The sequence below is a fragment of the Podarcis muralis genome, chromosome 13 (genome assembly GCF_964188315.1).
Source record: "Podarcis muralis chromosome 13, rPodMur119.hap1.1, whole genome shotgun sequence".
In the NCBI taxonomy this organism is placed as follows: Eukaryota; Metazoa; Chordata; class Lepidosauria; order Squamata; family Lacertidae; genus Podarcis; species Podarcis muralis.
In genome coordinates, this window is record NC_135667.1 from 4,061,338 (window position 1) to 4,077,729 (window position 16,392).

Sequence of the window (16,392 nt, forward strand, 5' to 3'; positions counted from 1 at the left end):
GAAGCCAGAACAGCAAGAGGGATTGCTGCTTTCGCTGCGCAGTGATCCCTCTTGCTGTTCTGGCTTCTGAGATTCAGAATATTTTTTTTCTTGTTTTCCTCCTCCAAAAACTAGGTGCGTCTTGTGGTCTGGTGCGTCTTATAGAGCGAGAAATACGGGTATGTTTCCCAAACAAAATGAAAGGGCTCAAGGATGATTCACTAACCCCACTCCCCGCAAACACTTATAACAGTGGGTGGCTAACTTGCAGACCCTCCAGATGTTGGGCCTTGACCCCCCAACATGTGGCCACAGGTGAGAGCTTGAGAACACCTGGAAAGCCCCCCAAAGATTAGCCACTCCCTCCTCGCAAGAGGTGATCGGATGAACGGCTCAAGCCATTTTCGCTGTGGATTTTATTTTCACAAACTGCCGGAATGCCCAGATTAATAAATTAAGAATAAATACGGCCGCAGACTGCAGAAAACAGTTCCGTCAAAAGGTCACGTTTTTAATCCTAAATTGAACGGGGTGGGGAAGGAGTCGCATTTCAGAGTTTACAATGGACGCTCTGATCTGTCCTCCCTTGCGGGAAGTTGCAAAATTGACCCCACGATTGCGTGAAGGGAGAGGGGCGGATGCTACGAGAGACGACGGCTGTGCTAGCCAAACGGAGGGTGTTAAGGGGTCTGCGTTTACTATTTGAGAGGTCTGTGGGTTGAGCGGGTTATGGGATACCGAAGTCCCTCCCCTACGAGCGTCCTGGAATGTCCAAATGCTACGAGGGTCTTTTCCGGGGGGTACTGAGTCACTTGCATGGGCATCGATGGGGAGCCTCGTAAAAGTTTACAGAAGTTTACAAATTTCTGGGGAAATCGGCGGTCCAAAGATCGCCTCCACGTTCAGTTGCTGGAGCGAGTCTGTTTTCACGCACCTGGTCCAATCTCTGCGGGCGGCTCAGAGGAACGGTGGTGCGTTAGTTAAGGCACAGGCAAGGGAAATACTAGCTTCCACAGCAAGAAAACCCGCTCAAGGACGCATCTGAACTACAGTTCCCAGCACCCTTAACAAACTACAACTCCCAGGATTATTACTTTTTGCTTTAAATGCATGGTTTGAAGATGCCACCCAAACCTTCTCACCCCACGCTGGTCCCAGCAAGGTTATTCTCTCTAGTCCTGGAGTAGCCAATGTGCTCCTCTGGATATTGTTGGACTACAACTCCCATCATCCACAGTTAACAGCCAAGGATGATGGGAGCTGTAGTCTAGCAATGTATGGAGGGCCTCAGGTTCTCCATTCTTGTTCTTTAACCTTTGCCCACCGCACAGATGTTGGACTACAACTCCCACCATCCACAGCCAGCTTAGCCAACAGCCAAGGATGATGGGTGTTGTAGTCTCGCAACACCTGGCTGGGAAAGGCTGCCCTTGGGTGATCAGCTCTTGGTCAGCGGTTCCTCTGTCTCAGGCATGACCTTGTAGGGGTGGCAGTCGTGGGGAGAGAGGACCCCCACGGGAGCAGTTGCTGATGCCAAGAGAGTGCCCTCGCCAGCTTCCATCTTGGCACTGGGTTCCGGCACAGACGGAGGGGCATGGCAGCTGGAGAAGTTGGGCAGAGTCATCAGGACGAGGCTTCCGGCGAACATGAACGACCCGGCCGCTAAGAAAGAAGCAGCGTAGTCACCCGTTGCGTCCCTCAGCCAACCTGGAAGAGAAAGGAAGAGTGACCTGGAACAACCTAGAACAGTCGGTGCCAACCTAGTGCCCTCCAGATGTTTTGCACTGTAGTTCCTGTCAGCCCCAGCCAGTGGTCACAGAAGGGGAAGAGATGAGGTCCCAAACACCAGAAGGGTATGAGATGGGGGAAGGGCGGTCTAGAACATAACCCTCAAGACACACCTAGAACATAACCCTCAAGACACACCTAGAACATAACCCTCAAGACACACCTAGAACATAATAACTGGCAGTGCCATCACTTTGCCCAGAAAGGGCTGTTTAGAGCAGTGTTTCTCAACCTGTGGGTCCCCAGATGTTGTTGGACTACAACTCCCATCATTCCTAGCCAGCATGACCAGTGGTCAGGGATGATGGGAGTTGTAGTCCAACAACATCTGGGGACCCACAGGTTGAGAACCGCTGGTTTAGAGGCAGTTTCATATCAAGGTAGGCTTTGGAGAGACTCTTGGTGAACAGCTGCTAGTCATGCACTACAACTCCCATCAGCCCCTGCCAGAAAGGTCAGTGGTCAAGGATGATGGGAGCTGTAGTCCAATGACGTCTGGGGACTCAAGTTTGGGAAAGGCTGCTCTATTGCAAAGTTCTTCAATCCCGATGCCCCCCACCTAGACGTTGTTGGACTACAACTCCCATCATCCTGAGTCAGCTGAGCTGATTTCTCGTGGATGATGGGAGTTGTAGTACAACGGCACCTGGAGGGAGCCGTGTTGGCTACCCACTGGTGCAGGCCACACGGAGGTAAATGGACACCCTGACAGAGAGCCATTCCTGTGTTCCTATCTCGCTCCTTGAGCTGGGAACCAAACGCAACTGCGTAGGAAACCCGCTTCGCCTCCCTGTGGAGACAAAAATTTATTTGGCACATGTTCAGCCACACACACCCCTTAACCCAGTTCCAATTCCGGAAGCTGCAAACCTGCTTTATATAAAGGCCCGGCATGGAACCAATTATTTGTGAGGAGCTAAAAGGTTCATTTAAGGGACGCGGGTGGTGCTGTGGGTTAAACCACAGAGCCTAGGACTTGCCGATCAGAAGGTCGGCAGTTCGAATCCCCACGACGGGGTGAGCTCCCATTGCTCGGTCCCTGCTCCTGCCCACCTAGCAGTTCGAAAGCATGTCAAAGTGCAAGTAGATAAATAGGTACCGCTCTGGTGGGAAGGTAAACAGCGTTTCCGTGCGCTGCTCTGGTTCACCAGAAGCGGCTTAGTCCTGCTGGCCACATGACCCGGAAGCTGTACGCCGGCTCCCTCGGCCAGTAAAGCGAGATGAGCGCAGCAACCCCAGAGTCGGCCACGACTGGACCTAATGGTCAGGGGTCCCTTTACCCTTTACCTTAAAAGGCTCATTTATGTGCCGGAACAGTTAATACAGGAGGAAAATGCAGGCCAGGATCAGAGCTACATGCAGTGGTTGCGAGTGTCAGAATAGGACCTGGGAGAGGCCGGCGTTCAAATCACCACTCAGCCACGAAGCTCCCTGGGAGACCTTGGGCCATAGCCGTCAACGCTTCCCTTTTTTTAAGGGAAATTCCCTTAATCCCAATAGGATTCCTCGCAAGAAAAGGGAAAAGTTGACAGCTAGACACCGGGAATGCCCACTGCGGATGCCCGAGCAACGGGAGCTCAACCCGTCGTGGGGATTCAAACCGCCTACGCGGTGGGCAAATAAATGTGATAAATGGCACCACCTACCAGAAAGGGGCGCCCCCAGCAGCCCCCCGATGCTCTCGATCATCTGCAGCAGCCCCATGGAGCTGAAGATGTTGGCGATGCCCACGATTTCGGGGATGATGGAGAAGACGACAGGCGTCAGGGCCCCTGAGCAGAAGCCGTAGCAGAGGCTAATGGCCACCAGCAGCGGGTAGTCGCGACCCCACGGGACGGCCACCAAGGCCACGCCGGTCAGGAAGGTCCAGGCCACCAGGATGCGGGCCAGGCGGCAGCCGCGGCAGTTGGCCAGCCAGCCGGAGAAGAGGCGGCCGCACAGGTCGGCCGCGGCCGCCAGCGACATGAGGAAGGCCGCCTGGTACTCGTCAAAGCCCAGCTCCCTGGCGCGGGCCACCAGGTGGACGTAGGGGACGAAGTAGCCCGTGTTGACCAGGGTGACGGCCAGGACGAACCTCATGAAGGCGAAGTGGCCCAGGAGGTGGAGGCCGAAGAGGGAGGAGAATCGCGACCAGCACGTCCCTCTCGTGCTGCGGCCCACTGGACCGGGCAGGTCTTCCTTGAGGGTGATGGGGCGGATGAGGGCCCCGCAGACCACCAGGTTGAAGGACATGCCCGCCACGATGAGGAGGGCCCCTCGCCAGGCGTAGGTGTCCACCAGGAGCTGGAAGAGCGGCGAGAAGGCGAAGGACGAGAGGCCCACGCCCGTCAAGGCCAGGCTGGTGGCCAGCGTCCGGCGGCGCTTGAAGTACCGGGCGACCGACGCCAGGGAGGGCGTGAAGACCAAGGCCCAGCCGAAACCTGCCGAGATAATAATAATATTCATAATAATAATAATAATAATAATATTCATACCCCACCCATCTGGCTGGGTATCCCAAGCTGTATGTACTGAAGTTTTCACCCTGGGCCAGCAGGGGGATACTGTAGATAGTTATGCAAATAAGGGATTGAAAGTGACGTTCACTGATTGGATACTTTTAGAATATAGTTACAGTTACGTTGTACTGGAGCTCTATATAAGCAGGCTGACTGAACCCTTCAGTTCAGTTCTGTTCTGGATTGTGAATAAATAAGAGCTATTTGAAGAATTGCTGTGTCGTCTGATATGTTCACCCACAACTTAACACCAGCCACTCTGGGCGGCTTCCAACAAAACACTAAAATACAATAACCTATTAAACATTAAACGCTTCCCTAAACAGGGTTCACTTCAGATGTCTTCTAAAAGTTTGGTAGTTATTTTTCTCTTTGGCATCTGTTGGGAGCGCATTCCACAGGGTGGGCGCCACCACAGAGAAGGCCCTCTGCCTGGTTCCCTGAAACTTGGCTTCTCGCAGGGAGGGAACCGCCAGAAGGCCCTCGGGAGAGGGACCCAGGTGTCCGGGCTGAACAATGGAGGTGGAGACGCTCCTTCAGGTCTACTGGGCCTTTGAGGCCGTTTAGGGCTTTCAAGGTCAGCACCAACACTTCGAATTGTGCTCGGAAACATACTGGGAGCCAGTGTAGGTCTTTCAAGACCGGTGTTAAATGGTCTCGGCGGCCTCTCCCAGTCACCAGTCTAGCTGCCGCATTCTGGATTAGTTGTAGAAACAAGAACGTCCCAAAGTGCTGGTTTTGTGCCTGCGGAGCTTTAAAATGGAATCGCAGAGTTGGAAGGGACCCCCGAGGGTCATCTAGTGCAACCCGGGAATCGTTTTGCCCAGCGTGGGACTCGAACCCGCAGCCCTGAGATGAAGAGCCTCGTGCCCTCCCCAAGGGAACTACCCCCATAACTCAAGGACCTACGAACCGACCCGGACCCTGAGATCCGCACCGGCGGCCCATCTTTGTGTGCCTCTTTCACAGGAGGGTGGCAACACGACAACAGGCCTTTTCGGTGGTGGCTCCCTGTTCGTGGGATGCTCCTCTCAGCGAGGCTCGCCTGGCGCCTTCGTTATACACCTTTGGGCACCAGGCAAAAACATTCCCTCTTCAACGAGGCCTTGGGCTGCTTAACATATGATACCCTTTTTAAAACACGTTTGTGGGAGGTTTGTTGGCTTGTGTTTCCTGTCCTTGTTTTTATCGTGCCTTTTGTGTTTTTCTCTTTTTAGTGAACTGCCCTGAGATCGACAGAGGAAGGGCAATATACAAATCAAATCAAATCAATCAATAAAGAGCCTGCTGGAAAAAGGCTTTTCTCTCCATCTTTTCTATAAACGTTTCTGGACCCTTCCTTTCCCCAACTCGACTCGACACCCTTTCTGAGGCGAGGCGACCAGAACGAAACACAGAAAGGGATGCACGGAGATCCCCCAAAGAACACAAGGATCAGGCCAAAAATGGCTGCCGGGATCAAGACAAAATGGCGCCTGTCTAGCTCAGGATCCTGTTGTCACGATTCCCCAGTGAGATGGCCATAAGCTGGCAGCTCCTTCTCCATCCTTGCGCCCAACCATAGGCAAAAATGAGATGCCATAGGTGGCTTTTTCAAGATGGCGGCCTTCCATGAGGGGAATAATAAATAATAATAATAATAAATATTTTCATTTATATCCTGCCCTCTCCAGCCGAAGCCGGGCTCAGGGCGGCTAACAACAATAAAATAGTGAAACATTTCATTATAAAAATTAATTAAAGTCAAATTGATGGCAACCATTAAGCTAAAATGAGGCCTAACCCTTCCCTCAGTTAGCCGTCCTCAGGAATTTTAACTTAAACCATGTCCGTGTTTGCTGAAGTTTGCAAAACCACGTTGGAGTGGCATACCAAGGATGAACAAATTAAATCTGTGAGATAGATTGGGCAAGAGATGTTGGACATAATATAATGTTTGAAGGCTGGGAAAGGTTGTGGAGGAAAGGGGTCAAGTTCACTGCATGCACGGTGTTGAAGGAAAATGTTGTGAAAATGATGTATAGATGGTACTTAACCCCAGTAAAATTAGCAAAGATTTACCATAAGACCGATAACCTATGTTGGAAATGGAAAGAAAAAGAAGGTACTTTTAAACATATGTGGTGGACCTGCCCCAAGGTGAAAGACTTCTGGGAAAAGATATACAATGAATTGGAAAAAAATGTTGAAATATACATTTATTAAGAAACCAGAAGCCTTTCTACTTGGAATAATAGGTTTGGAATTGCTCAAAAAAGATGTTTTTGAATGCCACAACAGCTGCTAGAATTTTGCTGGCCAAAAATTGGAAATTACAAGAAGTACCAACAGTGGAGGAATGGCAGATGAAGATGATGGGATTTTCAGAGCTAGCCGACCTGACCGGAAAAGTCTGTGACCAAGAGGAAGAAATTCAAAGACTATTTAGCTAAATATCTTAAGATAATATAATTAGAATTACTTGCGAGTACCAAATAGGGCTAGGATTTGAAAATGTGATGTGTAAAATATTATGGTAAAAGTGAAAAGAAAGTAAGATGTTCATTGACCAAGTAAATTTTATGGGAAAATAGTTTTGGAAAACTGTTACAATGATTTATATGGAAACTCAGCCAGGGGGATTCGAGGAAGTCACCTAACAACGTTGACAAAATTGGAATTATAATCAGGATAAATGTTTGTTGGTTTGTTTGGATTTTCTTTTTCTTATCTGTTTGTTATAAATTTGGAAAATTAATAAAAAAAATGAAAAAAAGAGAAGTTTGCAAAACCAGCACATAAATCGAAAATGAACAAATAACCCATTGTGTATCTTGGCTATTTCCTCAGGGGAATGGCAGCCATCTTGAACCAGAGCCTGACTTTGCTTCTTCCTCAGATATCCAAGTATCCCCTTGGATATATGGCTTCTCCTTCTCTGGGATGGTGCCCTCCAGATGTTTCGGACCGAAACATTTTGGACTGAAACATCTGGAGGATATCTGCTGTCGTCCGAAACATCTGGAGGGCATTGGCTCGGAGGAGGCTGCCTTTAAAAAATGCCGGCCATTTTCTTCAAAGACTGGCTCTCGCCCACCAACGCTCTCCTCCCCTCATCTCTCTGTTACCGCAGCCTTTGCTAAAAAGAAAAAGACCGCCAAATAAATATATTGAGATCTATATTGAGCAAAAAAATAATAATTACGCCCGTCAAGCAAAAAGATGGAAAACTAACACCTTGCAGGGTAAAACCCCCTCAAGAGTGGATAGTTTGGGGGGCAAGCAGCTTTGTACGTTGATTATTTGTTATTTTATGACATTTAGATGCTGTTTGATCGTTTAAGGACCCCAAGGTGGTTTGCAAAAATGATAAAGCAATAAATTTATCAACAGGAAAAATGAAGGACTTTGGAAAAGTTGAAAAAATGCTTTAAAAAATGATTAAAAATTGCATCGGCTTTGTAAGCATCGGGGACGGGCCTTGCTTAAGCAAGGATAAATGTAGAGTTGGAAGGGACCCCTGAGGGTCATCTAGTCCAACCCCCTGCAATGCAGGAATCCTGCCCCTTGGGTGGGCTCAAGGTTAACAGCCAGAGACCCATTGCACCACTGGAGGTGCTTTTAGCAGGTGCCGAAAAGAGCACTTTGAAGGGACCTTGCCTTGATGTCAAGAGGCAGGGAGTTCCAAAGTCCACACTGAAAGATGGGTTTCTTGCAAACGGTAGCAACGCAGGTTGCGCAGTTTCGACGCACCTGAGAGGAGTCCGATGCAGAGGTACAGGTGAGCCAGGCAGGTGGCAAAGGAGGCCAGCAGGAACCCCAGGCCCGAGAAAAACCCGCCGGCCATGACGACAGGGCGGGCCCCATAGCGAGAGCTCAAAGCGCTGCCCACCGGACCTGCCAAGGAAGAGAAAGGGATGCCGGTCACAGCATTGAGGGCTGCAAGGAGCAGAATCTTCCTTCCCCAGTTCTGAACAGGAATTCGCACCCGGCGCTGCTATGGGGTATTAGAATCACAGAATTGCAGGGTTGAAAGGAGTGGGACCCAAAGGGTCATCTGGCCCAACCCCATTGCAATTCAGAAATATGGAGCAGACCCCCCCCCCCATAGCACCATGTATTATTTATTATAATATTTATTTTTAATAGATATATTAGGACCAGTTTCTGATCTTTCAGACCTTCCAGAGAAGGTCGCCCCATCCTTGGGCAACGTTCTGTCTCCACGCCCATCCTGCCTGAGCTGCAGAATGTTCGCGAGCGCTTCCGTGACATCACAGCACCCCGGCCAATGGCGAGGAAGGACGCGGAAGGCGGTTTCCCAGCGCATGTGGGGCAAGGATTTCGCACCGAGCGCAGGCAGGCAGCCCATAGCATGTGTCACACACACACACACACACACACACACACACACACGCCGCCACTCCACTCACTTGCAAACTGTTGCACCGCAATCCCAATCGAGGTGATCCAGGAGATCCGCCCAGACAGCTCGTCAAAGTACGTCACAAACTCCACAAAGAAGACGCCGAAGGAACGGATCACGCCAAAGACCAACGCGGATTGGAGGAAGGCCGAGAGGACGATAATCCACCCCCAGCCTCCGTCCGGGGCTTCAGGGTGAACCACAACCGGGCCCAGCATGGATCCTGCTTGGAGAGCGAGGGAGACGGTCAGGGGGAAAGAAAACCCTAGATATTACTAAAGCTTAGATTTCCTAATTATTGCTCAAGCCGCTTCTTCCAATAACATCCATCTAACTTTTTCCTGGCACGAAATTAAATTATTTTCTGCTCCCCCAAGGCATCATTAGAAGGACTGGGAAGCATCTGATCTCTAGATTCCCACATGCAAGAGAGGCAATGTGGTGCAGTGGTTAGAGCAGTGGTTACCAAACTTTTGTTTTGTTTTTTTCAAATTTTTAAAATTAATTTTCAAAAATTCAAAACAAACAAACATACAGACAAACAAACAAACATACATACATCCTGTTTAAATCTTGGTAACATTATTAAGTGACTTCCTCAAATCCCCTTGGTTGAATTTATTTATACAGTGGTACCTCGCAAGACGAATGCCTCGCAAGACGGAAAACCCGGAAGACGAAAGGGTTTTTGTTTTTTTGAGTTGCTTCGCAAGACGATTTTCCCTATGGGCTTGCTTCGCAAGACGGAAACGTCTTGCAAGTTTGTTTCCTTTTTCTTAAAACCGTTAATACAGTTGCGACTTGACTTTGAGGAGCAACTCATAGCACGCGGTGTGGTAGCCTTTTTTGAGGTTTTTGAAGACTTTGGTGATTTTTGAAGCTTTTCCAAAACTTTTCCGAAACCGTGCTTCGCAAGACGAAAAAACCGCAAGACGAAAAAACTCGCGGAACGAATTAATTTCGTCTTGCGAGGCACCACTGTATATCATTTTAACAGTTTTCCAAATCGACTTTCTCAAAAAATCAACTGGATCACTTAACATCTTTCATTCTTTCTAATTTAGCTTTCAACATCTTAAGTCTTATCCTTACATATTTAAATCCTAAGCCTATCTATTATTTGCTATTACCGTATTTTTTGCTCTATAACACGCACCAGACCATAACACGCACGTAGTTTTTAGAGGAGGAAAACAAGAAAAAAAAATATTCTAAACGAAATAGTGGATATAGGATTTTTGTGGTTCGTGCTGTGGCCACAGACATGTGATCTGGCAGTGAGTTTGGAGTAGCCCAATGCAAAAATCCTGAGGATCCATGCTTTGTAACCACGGAGGAGGGAAGGAAGGGGAACCATGGATCCTCTGCCCGCGACTGCAGCAGATCCCCCCCGCCACCCGCAGGCATTCGCTCCATAACACGCACAGACATTTCCCCTTACTTTGTAGGAGGGAAAAAGTGAGGGTTATGGTGCAAAAAATACGGTATTTTCCAATTGAGTTATCTGAACATATTTAGCTAAATAGTCTTTAAATTTTATCCATTCTTCCTGATACTCCTCCTCCTTCTGGTCGCGGACTTTTCCGGTCATGCCCAGTGCCCCCCACCCTACAAAAAAGCGTTATTCAGAACAGTGGCTTGCTTGACCCACTAAGGCAGATAACAATAAAATCCAAATTAATTGCATATTTATTCCAGTCCTGTTGGAGCCATTTAGTTCAATTGAACAAAGCTGATCAACTTGATCCCCTGAGACCAGCCCGCCATGCCTCTTAGCACCCAGTAGGTAATCCCATCTGGGTTTAGCGTGTCAGAATACGACCAGGAAGACCAGAATTCAAATCCCTCCAAATATGACCTTGGGCCAGCCTCTCAGCCCAACCTACTTCACAGGGTTGGCGTAAGGATAAAACGGAGAGCAGCGAAAACCGTGCCTGCCACCAAATAAATAAATATGCAAAAGCAAGGGTACCTCTGAGCACGTGCAGAGTCTGCAGCCACCCACCAGCAGAATTCCAGACCCTAACGCTGCTGGGTTTTCTCTCCCCCTGCAAACCCCTTGGGGTTCTCAGATCCACCTGAGAAATTAGGAATTCCTGGATGCCTTTGGTACCTGTATTCCACCTGGGAGCTACTCACCCCTCAGTCTGCTCCCAGAAAACCTTTTTCCCGGCCTTCTTCAAACAGGTGGGCCATGGAGGGGTACCCTGGATCCTAGAGGGAGGTGTCAGCGATCTGGGGAAGGGGGGTGCTTTTAGAAAGAGCTTTCAAGGTGGAGAGAAAGGAGAGGAAGCGATGGGGGGAGAGAGATGGGGAAACCACAGAAAGGGATTTGCAGAAAGACACACACAGAGCTAATAAATCGGTGCAAGGTTAATAATAATGATGATGATGATAATGATAGGGGTCTTAATTCCCAATAGTGTCTCCACTAACTGGAGGGGGGCATTTTGGAGAGCCAGGCGCCTTGCAGAAAAGCACGACCTCTAAATAAACGTTTTCCATGGGGGGGGGGCATTTGGAAACAAAATTACGTGAAATCGCATGATAAAAAGACGACCCAGGGTATTTTTTAGGGGGGGCTTACAGGCCTCCTGGGACTTCCCCCCTGAGGAATTCCTGATCACCCCCCCCAAAAAAGTAGGACCTCTAAATAAACGTTTTCCATGGGTGGGGGGGGGGCATTTGGAAACAAAATTACGTGAAATCGCATGATAAGAAGACGACCCAGGGGTTTTTTTGGGGGGGCTTTCCCCCCATAATTCCTGATCACCCCCCCCAAAAAAACCCCTGCTGAAATCCCCCCCAATCCCGAGTCATATATGGACACCTGAAGGTCCCCCCCCTCCCGCCGCCCAATTTAAAATAAATAAATGAAACATGGGGTGATCTTCTTTTGGGGGCTCCCCCCTCCCAGAGAACACCCCCCTTTTCCTCCCCCCCCCCCGCCGTTTCGTTCCTACCGAGGGAGGGGGGAAGCCGGGAGCCTCCGCGTGAGCGGCTACAATGTTGCAGGATTCGAAAGGGGCGGGGCCCGGGTCGGGAAGCCACGCCCCCCGCCTCTCTCCTGCTCCCGAAAGGGCTTCGCTATGGAGGTGTCGGTGGGTGGCGAGGGCGCGCAGGCGCAGTGGCGACGGCCGAGGGCAGGTTGATCCGCCCTGAGCATCTGGCGGGGTCCGGGTGCAAATCCCGCGCGGAGGGAAAGCAAGGCGCAGAGCGATCCTGGGCTTGGGGAGGGATCTAGACCTGCGGCGGCCGGAAGGGCGAGCCTCCAAGGCCGGGCGCAGTCTACCCCCGGGTCCACATAGCTGTCAACTTTTCCCTTTTTTAAAAAGGGAAATTCCCTTATTCCGAATAGGATTCCTCGCAAGAAAAGGGCGAAGGTTGACAGCTAGACACCGGGAAGGCCCATTGCGGATGCCCACTTCGGAAAGGGGATGCGGCTGCGCTAGGAACACGGAAAGGTGCCCTGCCTGGATCAGGCCTCTTGGGTAGAATCCTGCATTGAAGGGGGTTGGACTAGATGACCCTTGTGGTCTTTCCAACGGCTACAATTCTACATTTTTTTAATTACAGTGGTAAGGTAAAGGTAAAGGGACCCCTGACCATTGGGTCCAGTTGTGGCTCTGGGGTTGCGGCGCTCATCTCGCTTTACTGGCCGAGGGAGCCGGCGTACAGCTTCCGGGTCATGTGGCCAGCAGGACTAAGCCGCTTCTGGCAAACCAGCGCAGCGCATGGAAACGCCATTTACCTTCCCGCCGGAGCGGTACCTATTTATCTACTTGCACTGGTGTGCTTTCTAACTGCTAGGTTGGCAGGAGCAAGGGCCGAACAACAGGAGTTCACCCCGTCGCGGGGATTCGAACCGCCGACCTTCTGATCGGCAAGCTCTAGGCTCTATGGTTTAGACTGGTGCCCTCCTGTGGCAGGGAGTTCCATAGTTTACATTCTGCATTGTGTGAAAAAGAACTTTTATTTTGTCTGTCCTGAAACTTCCTACATAAGACAGCTTCTTATGTTTCTGCTAATGGAGATACAGCAGTAGTTTGGTTCTCAAACTTCATCCGTTCCGGAAGCTCGTTCCAAAACCAAAGCGTTCCAAAACCAAGGTGCGCTTTCCAATAAACGGATTAATCCGTTCCAGACTTTTAAAAACAACCTCTTAAAAAACAGCAATTTGACATGAATTTTACTATCTGATGAGACCCTTGATCCATAAACAGAAAGCAATGAACAATGTACTGCGGTCACACAATCAATCAATCAATCAATCAATCAGTAGCTGAACTGGGTTCCACACAGTCACACACACACACACACACACACACACACAAAGAGCCACAAAAACAAACACAAAATAAATAGCGAAAACAGACAGACTCTCAAAACGGAAGTGTGGCACTCAAAACGGAGCACGTTCAGCTTCTGAAAAAAAATCGCAAACTGGAGCACTTACTTCCGGGTTTGCAGTGTTTGGGTTCCAAGTTGTTTGAGTACCAAGGCGTTTCAGAACCAAGGTACCACTGTGTTTTGATCCAGTTTGTCTCCTCTCTGGTGTCCCCAATTCTCCCTCTTTCCATCCAGGGCCGGTTTATTTAGCTTGTAAGCCTGCAGGCAGAATGCTGCTGCTGCTGTTGTTCTTCCCCTCCGCCTGACTACAGCAATTTAGCATTCTTCTAAATTTGATGTTTTGATACTCTGCGCTGTCTTGTTTTTTCAGGCATGCAAGAAGCCATCAGTGTTATTTATGGCTCATCCCTGACTTGACGCTCTGTGCTGGTGGCACTGGCTCTGTAAACCTTCCTGCATTGCAGGGGGTTGAGCTAGATGACCCCTTGGGTCCCCTCCCAACGCTACAATTCTAGGAAAACCATAAACTAAACACACACATATGCATAAAGTAAAAAACAGGCACCAGTTAACCCTTGTGGAAAGTATTCTTCATTGCCTGGCATGTTGTTGTTGTTTAGTCGTTTAGTCTTGACCGACTCTTCGTGTCCCCCTGGACCAGAGCACGCCAGGCCCTCCTGTCTTCCACTGCCTCCCGCAGTTTGGTCAAACTCATGCTGGTAGCTTCGAGAACACTGTCCCACCATCTCGTCCTCCGTCGTCCCCTTCTCCTTGTGCCCTCCATCTTTCCCAACATCAGGGTCTTTTCCAGGGAGTCTTCTCTTCTCATGAGGTGGCCAAAGTCTTGGAGCCTCAGCTTCAGGATCTGTCCTTCCAGTGAGCACTCAGGGCTGATTTCCTTCAGAATGGAGAGGTTTGATCTTCTTGCAGTCCATGGGACTCTCAAGAGTCTTCTCCAGCACCATAATTCAAAAGCATCAATTCTTCGGCGATCAGCCTTCTTTATGGTCCAGCTCTCACTTCCATACATCACTACTGGGAAAACCATAGCTTTAACTATACGGACCTTTGTTGGCAAGGTGATGTCTCTGCTTTTTAAGATGCTGTCTAGGTTTGTCATTGCTTTTCTCCCAAGAAGAAGGCGTCTTTTAACTTCGTGGCTGCTGTCACCATCTGCAGTGATCATGGAGCCCAAGAAAGTAAAATCTCTCACTGCCTCCATTTCTTCCCCTTCTATTTGCCAGGAGGTGATGGGCCCAGTGGCCATGATCTTCGTTTTTTTGATGTTTAGCTTCAGACCATTTTTTGCGCTCTCCTCTTTCACCCTCAATAAAGGGTTCTTTAATACCTCCTCACTTTTTGCCATCAAGGTTGTGTCATCTGCATATCTGAGGTTGTTGATATTTCTTCCAGCAATCTTAATTCCGGCTAGGGATTCATCCAGCCTGGCATAGGGATTGCCTGGCATAGGCCTAGTCAAGTTTTCAGCAGGCATTTCAAAGTTGAAACAGTGCTGCTGAATCTAGTGGCAGAGAGTTCCACAGGACCCAAAGTCTCCACTCAGTTCTCAAAGGAGCGTGCACCGAATAGGACACCAGGCTTCCCTGTGGCTTAAACACCCGCTGACCAGGAGAGATCATTCATCGCTCCGGCTGAGTCTCTTAACTCCGAAGCCAAAGAGCTGAAAGACACCGCAGAATTTAAGAATGTCTGACTTGCTGCTGGTTTGGGGCATATTATTATCATTCTTAAAACTTCAGGAGGGCAACGGCACCAGGAGATCGTAATGCAATACAAGAAAACACAGAAGAAAAAAGATAAGTCAAGTTGCTGGAATGGCTTCGTAGAAAACAAAGATAACCTCTGCAGAGGTTATATTTTCTGAGAATCCTCCGGAAAAACAATCTCTCAAAGGACCTATTGATGGCATTGTACTGTGGAGAGTGTATTAACTTATGGTCTGTGTGTGTGGTTTGGGAGCTGCATGGTCAGGGGAAAAACAATGCTGTCCAGGGTTGCAAAGACTGCGGAGAGAATAATTGGGTGCCCTCTTCCCACCTTGGATCAAATCTACGCTTCCAGGTGCCATAAGGAAGCTGCAGAGATAGCGCAGGATAGTGCGCACCCCGGAAATGATCTCTTTCAGCTTCTGCCTTCTGGAAGAAGGTTCAGGGTTATAAAGACTAGGACTAGCCAACTGAGAAGGAGTTTCTATCCAAATGCGATTTTGGTTTTAAACGCAGTGTAAGGTAGTCTCTGTGGGAGTATATTGTATTTTAAAATGGGGTATAAGAGTTTTTAGGGGGCTAACCAGGCTGGGATAGCTGGGATAGTAGGCTTGTTGGGTTTTGAATATTTTATGTAGATTTTTCAATTTTGTTGTTCTGTATGGGACAATGACAATAAAGATTATTGTATCATATCATAAAGATAAGTACTGCACAAAGCGGGGGGCAGGGGGGCGGGCGCTAAGGAAATAAATGAAAAGGAATGGACTTTAAAGGGGTTCCTCAAGGCTCATCTAGTCTGACCCCCCTGGAACCCCTAAGGGTCCAACCATCCAACTGTTTAGAAATATCAAACGAAAGAGAGCCTGCCACTTTCCAAGGGAGCCCACGGTTCCACTGTCGAACGGCTCTCGCCGTTTCCCCCCGTCTATTTAGTTGGAATCTCCTTTCTTGAAACTTGAAGCCTTGGGTTCGAGTCCTACTCTCCACAGCAGGAGAAAACAAGCATGCTCCATCTTCCTGTTTAGGGAAGCTTTTAATGTTTAATAGATTGTTATATTTTAATATTCTGTTGGAAGCCACCCAGAGTGGCTGGGAAAACCCAGCCAGATGGGCAGGGTATAAATAATAAATTCTTATTCTTCTTCTTATTCCATGTGACAGCCCTTCAGATATTTGAAGATGGCTGTCAGATCTCTCAGTCTCCTCTTTTCTAGGCCTAAGGCTTGGTTTCCAGATCCTATTATTATTATTATTATTATTATTATTATTATTATTATTAAATTTCCAGGCTGCCCTTCATCCAAGGATCACAGGCCACTTTACAATATAAAAACACAAGAATACATACCATAACGACAAACAAAAACAATGGGCCTCTAAACTTCAGGAAGAAGTTTCAATAATATACATATTCAATAATATAATTATTCAATAATATTTAATAATAACATGTTCACATCAACCATATGTACACGTCTATATACCTTAACACTCCTCCCTCCACAAGCTTTATTTAACATTTTAATTGCCCCAAATTGTTCAAACCTACCCAAATAATTCAATATCTTCTCAAACCAATCCTCCTCTTTCTCACTGACATTAAACCCTTCCATTCTATGTATCTTCACAGTTAAGTATTCTA

The 16,392-nt window shown here is 48.5% G+C and overlaps 1 protein-coding gene across 4 annotated transcripts; it reads right to left on the reverse strand.

The window, feature by feature from the left end:
* Window positions 1-464: 464 nt before the first annotated feature.
* LOC114608078 (monocarboxylate transporter 13-like) lies at window positions 465-11,775 on the reverse strand. Of its 4 annotated transcripts, none has more exons than XM_077916821.1 (6): window positions 11,634-11,775; window positions 10,810-10,905; window positions 8,678-8,893; window positions 7,998-8,141; window positions 3,414-4,187; window positions 465-1,686 (listed from the first exon to the last, which is right to left on the reverse strand). In XM_077916821.1, the coding sequence occupies exons 3-6, from the start codon at window positions 8,886-8,888 to the stop codon at window positions 1,418-1,420; spliced, it is 1,398 nt and encodes a 465-aa protein (XP_077772947.1). In that variant the 5' UTR covers window positions 8,889-8,893; window positions 10,810-10,905; window positions 11,634-11,775; the 3' UTR covers window positions 465-1,417. The 4 variants fall into 4 exon arrangements, with proteins under 4 accessions (XP_077772947.1, XP_077772949.1, XP_077772948.1 ...); XM_077916823.1 differs by having other exon boundaries at window positions 8,678-8,896; XM_077916822.1 differs by having other exon boundaries at window positions 10,810-10,934; window positions 11,634-11,706.
* Between the last annotated feature and the right edge of the window lie 4,617 nt (window positions 11,776-16,392).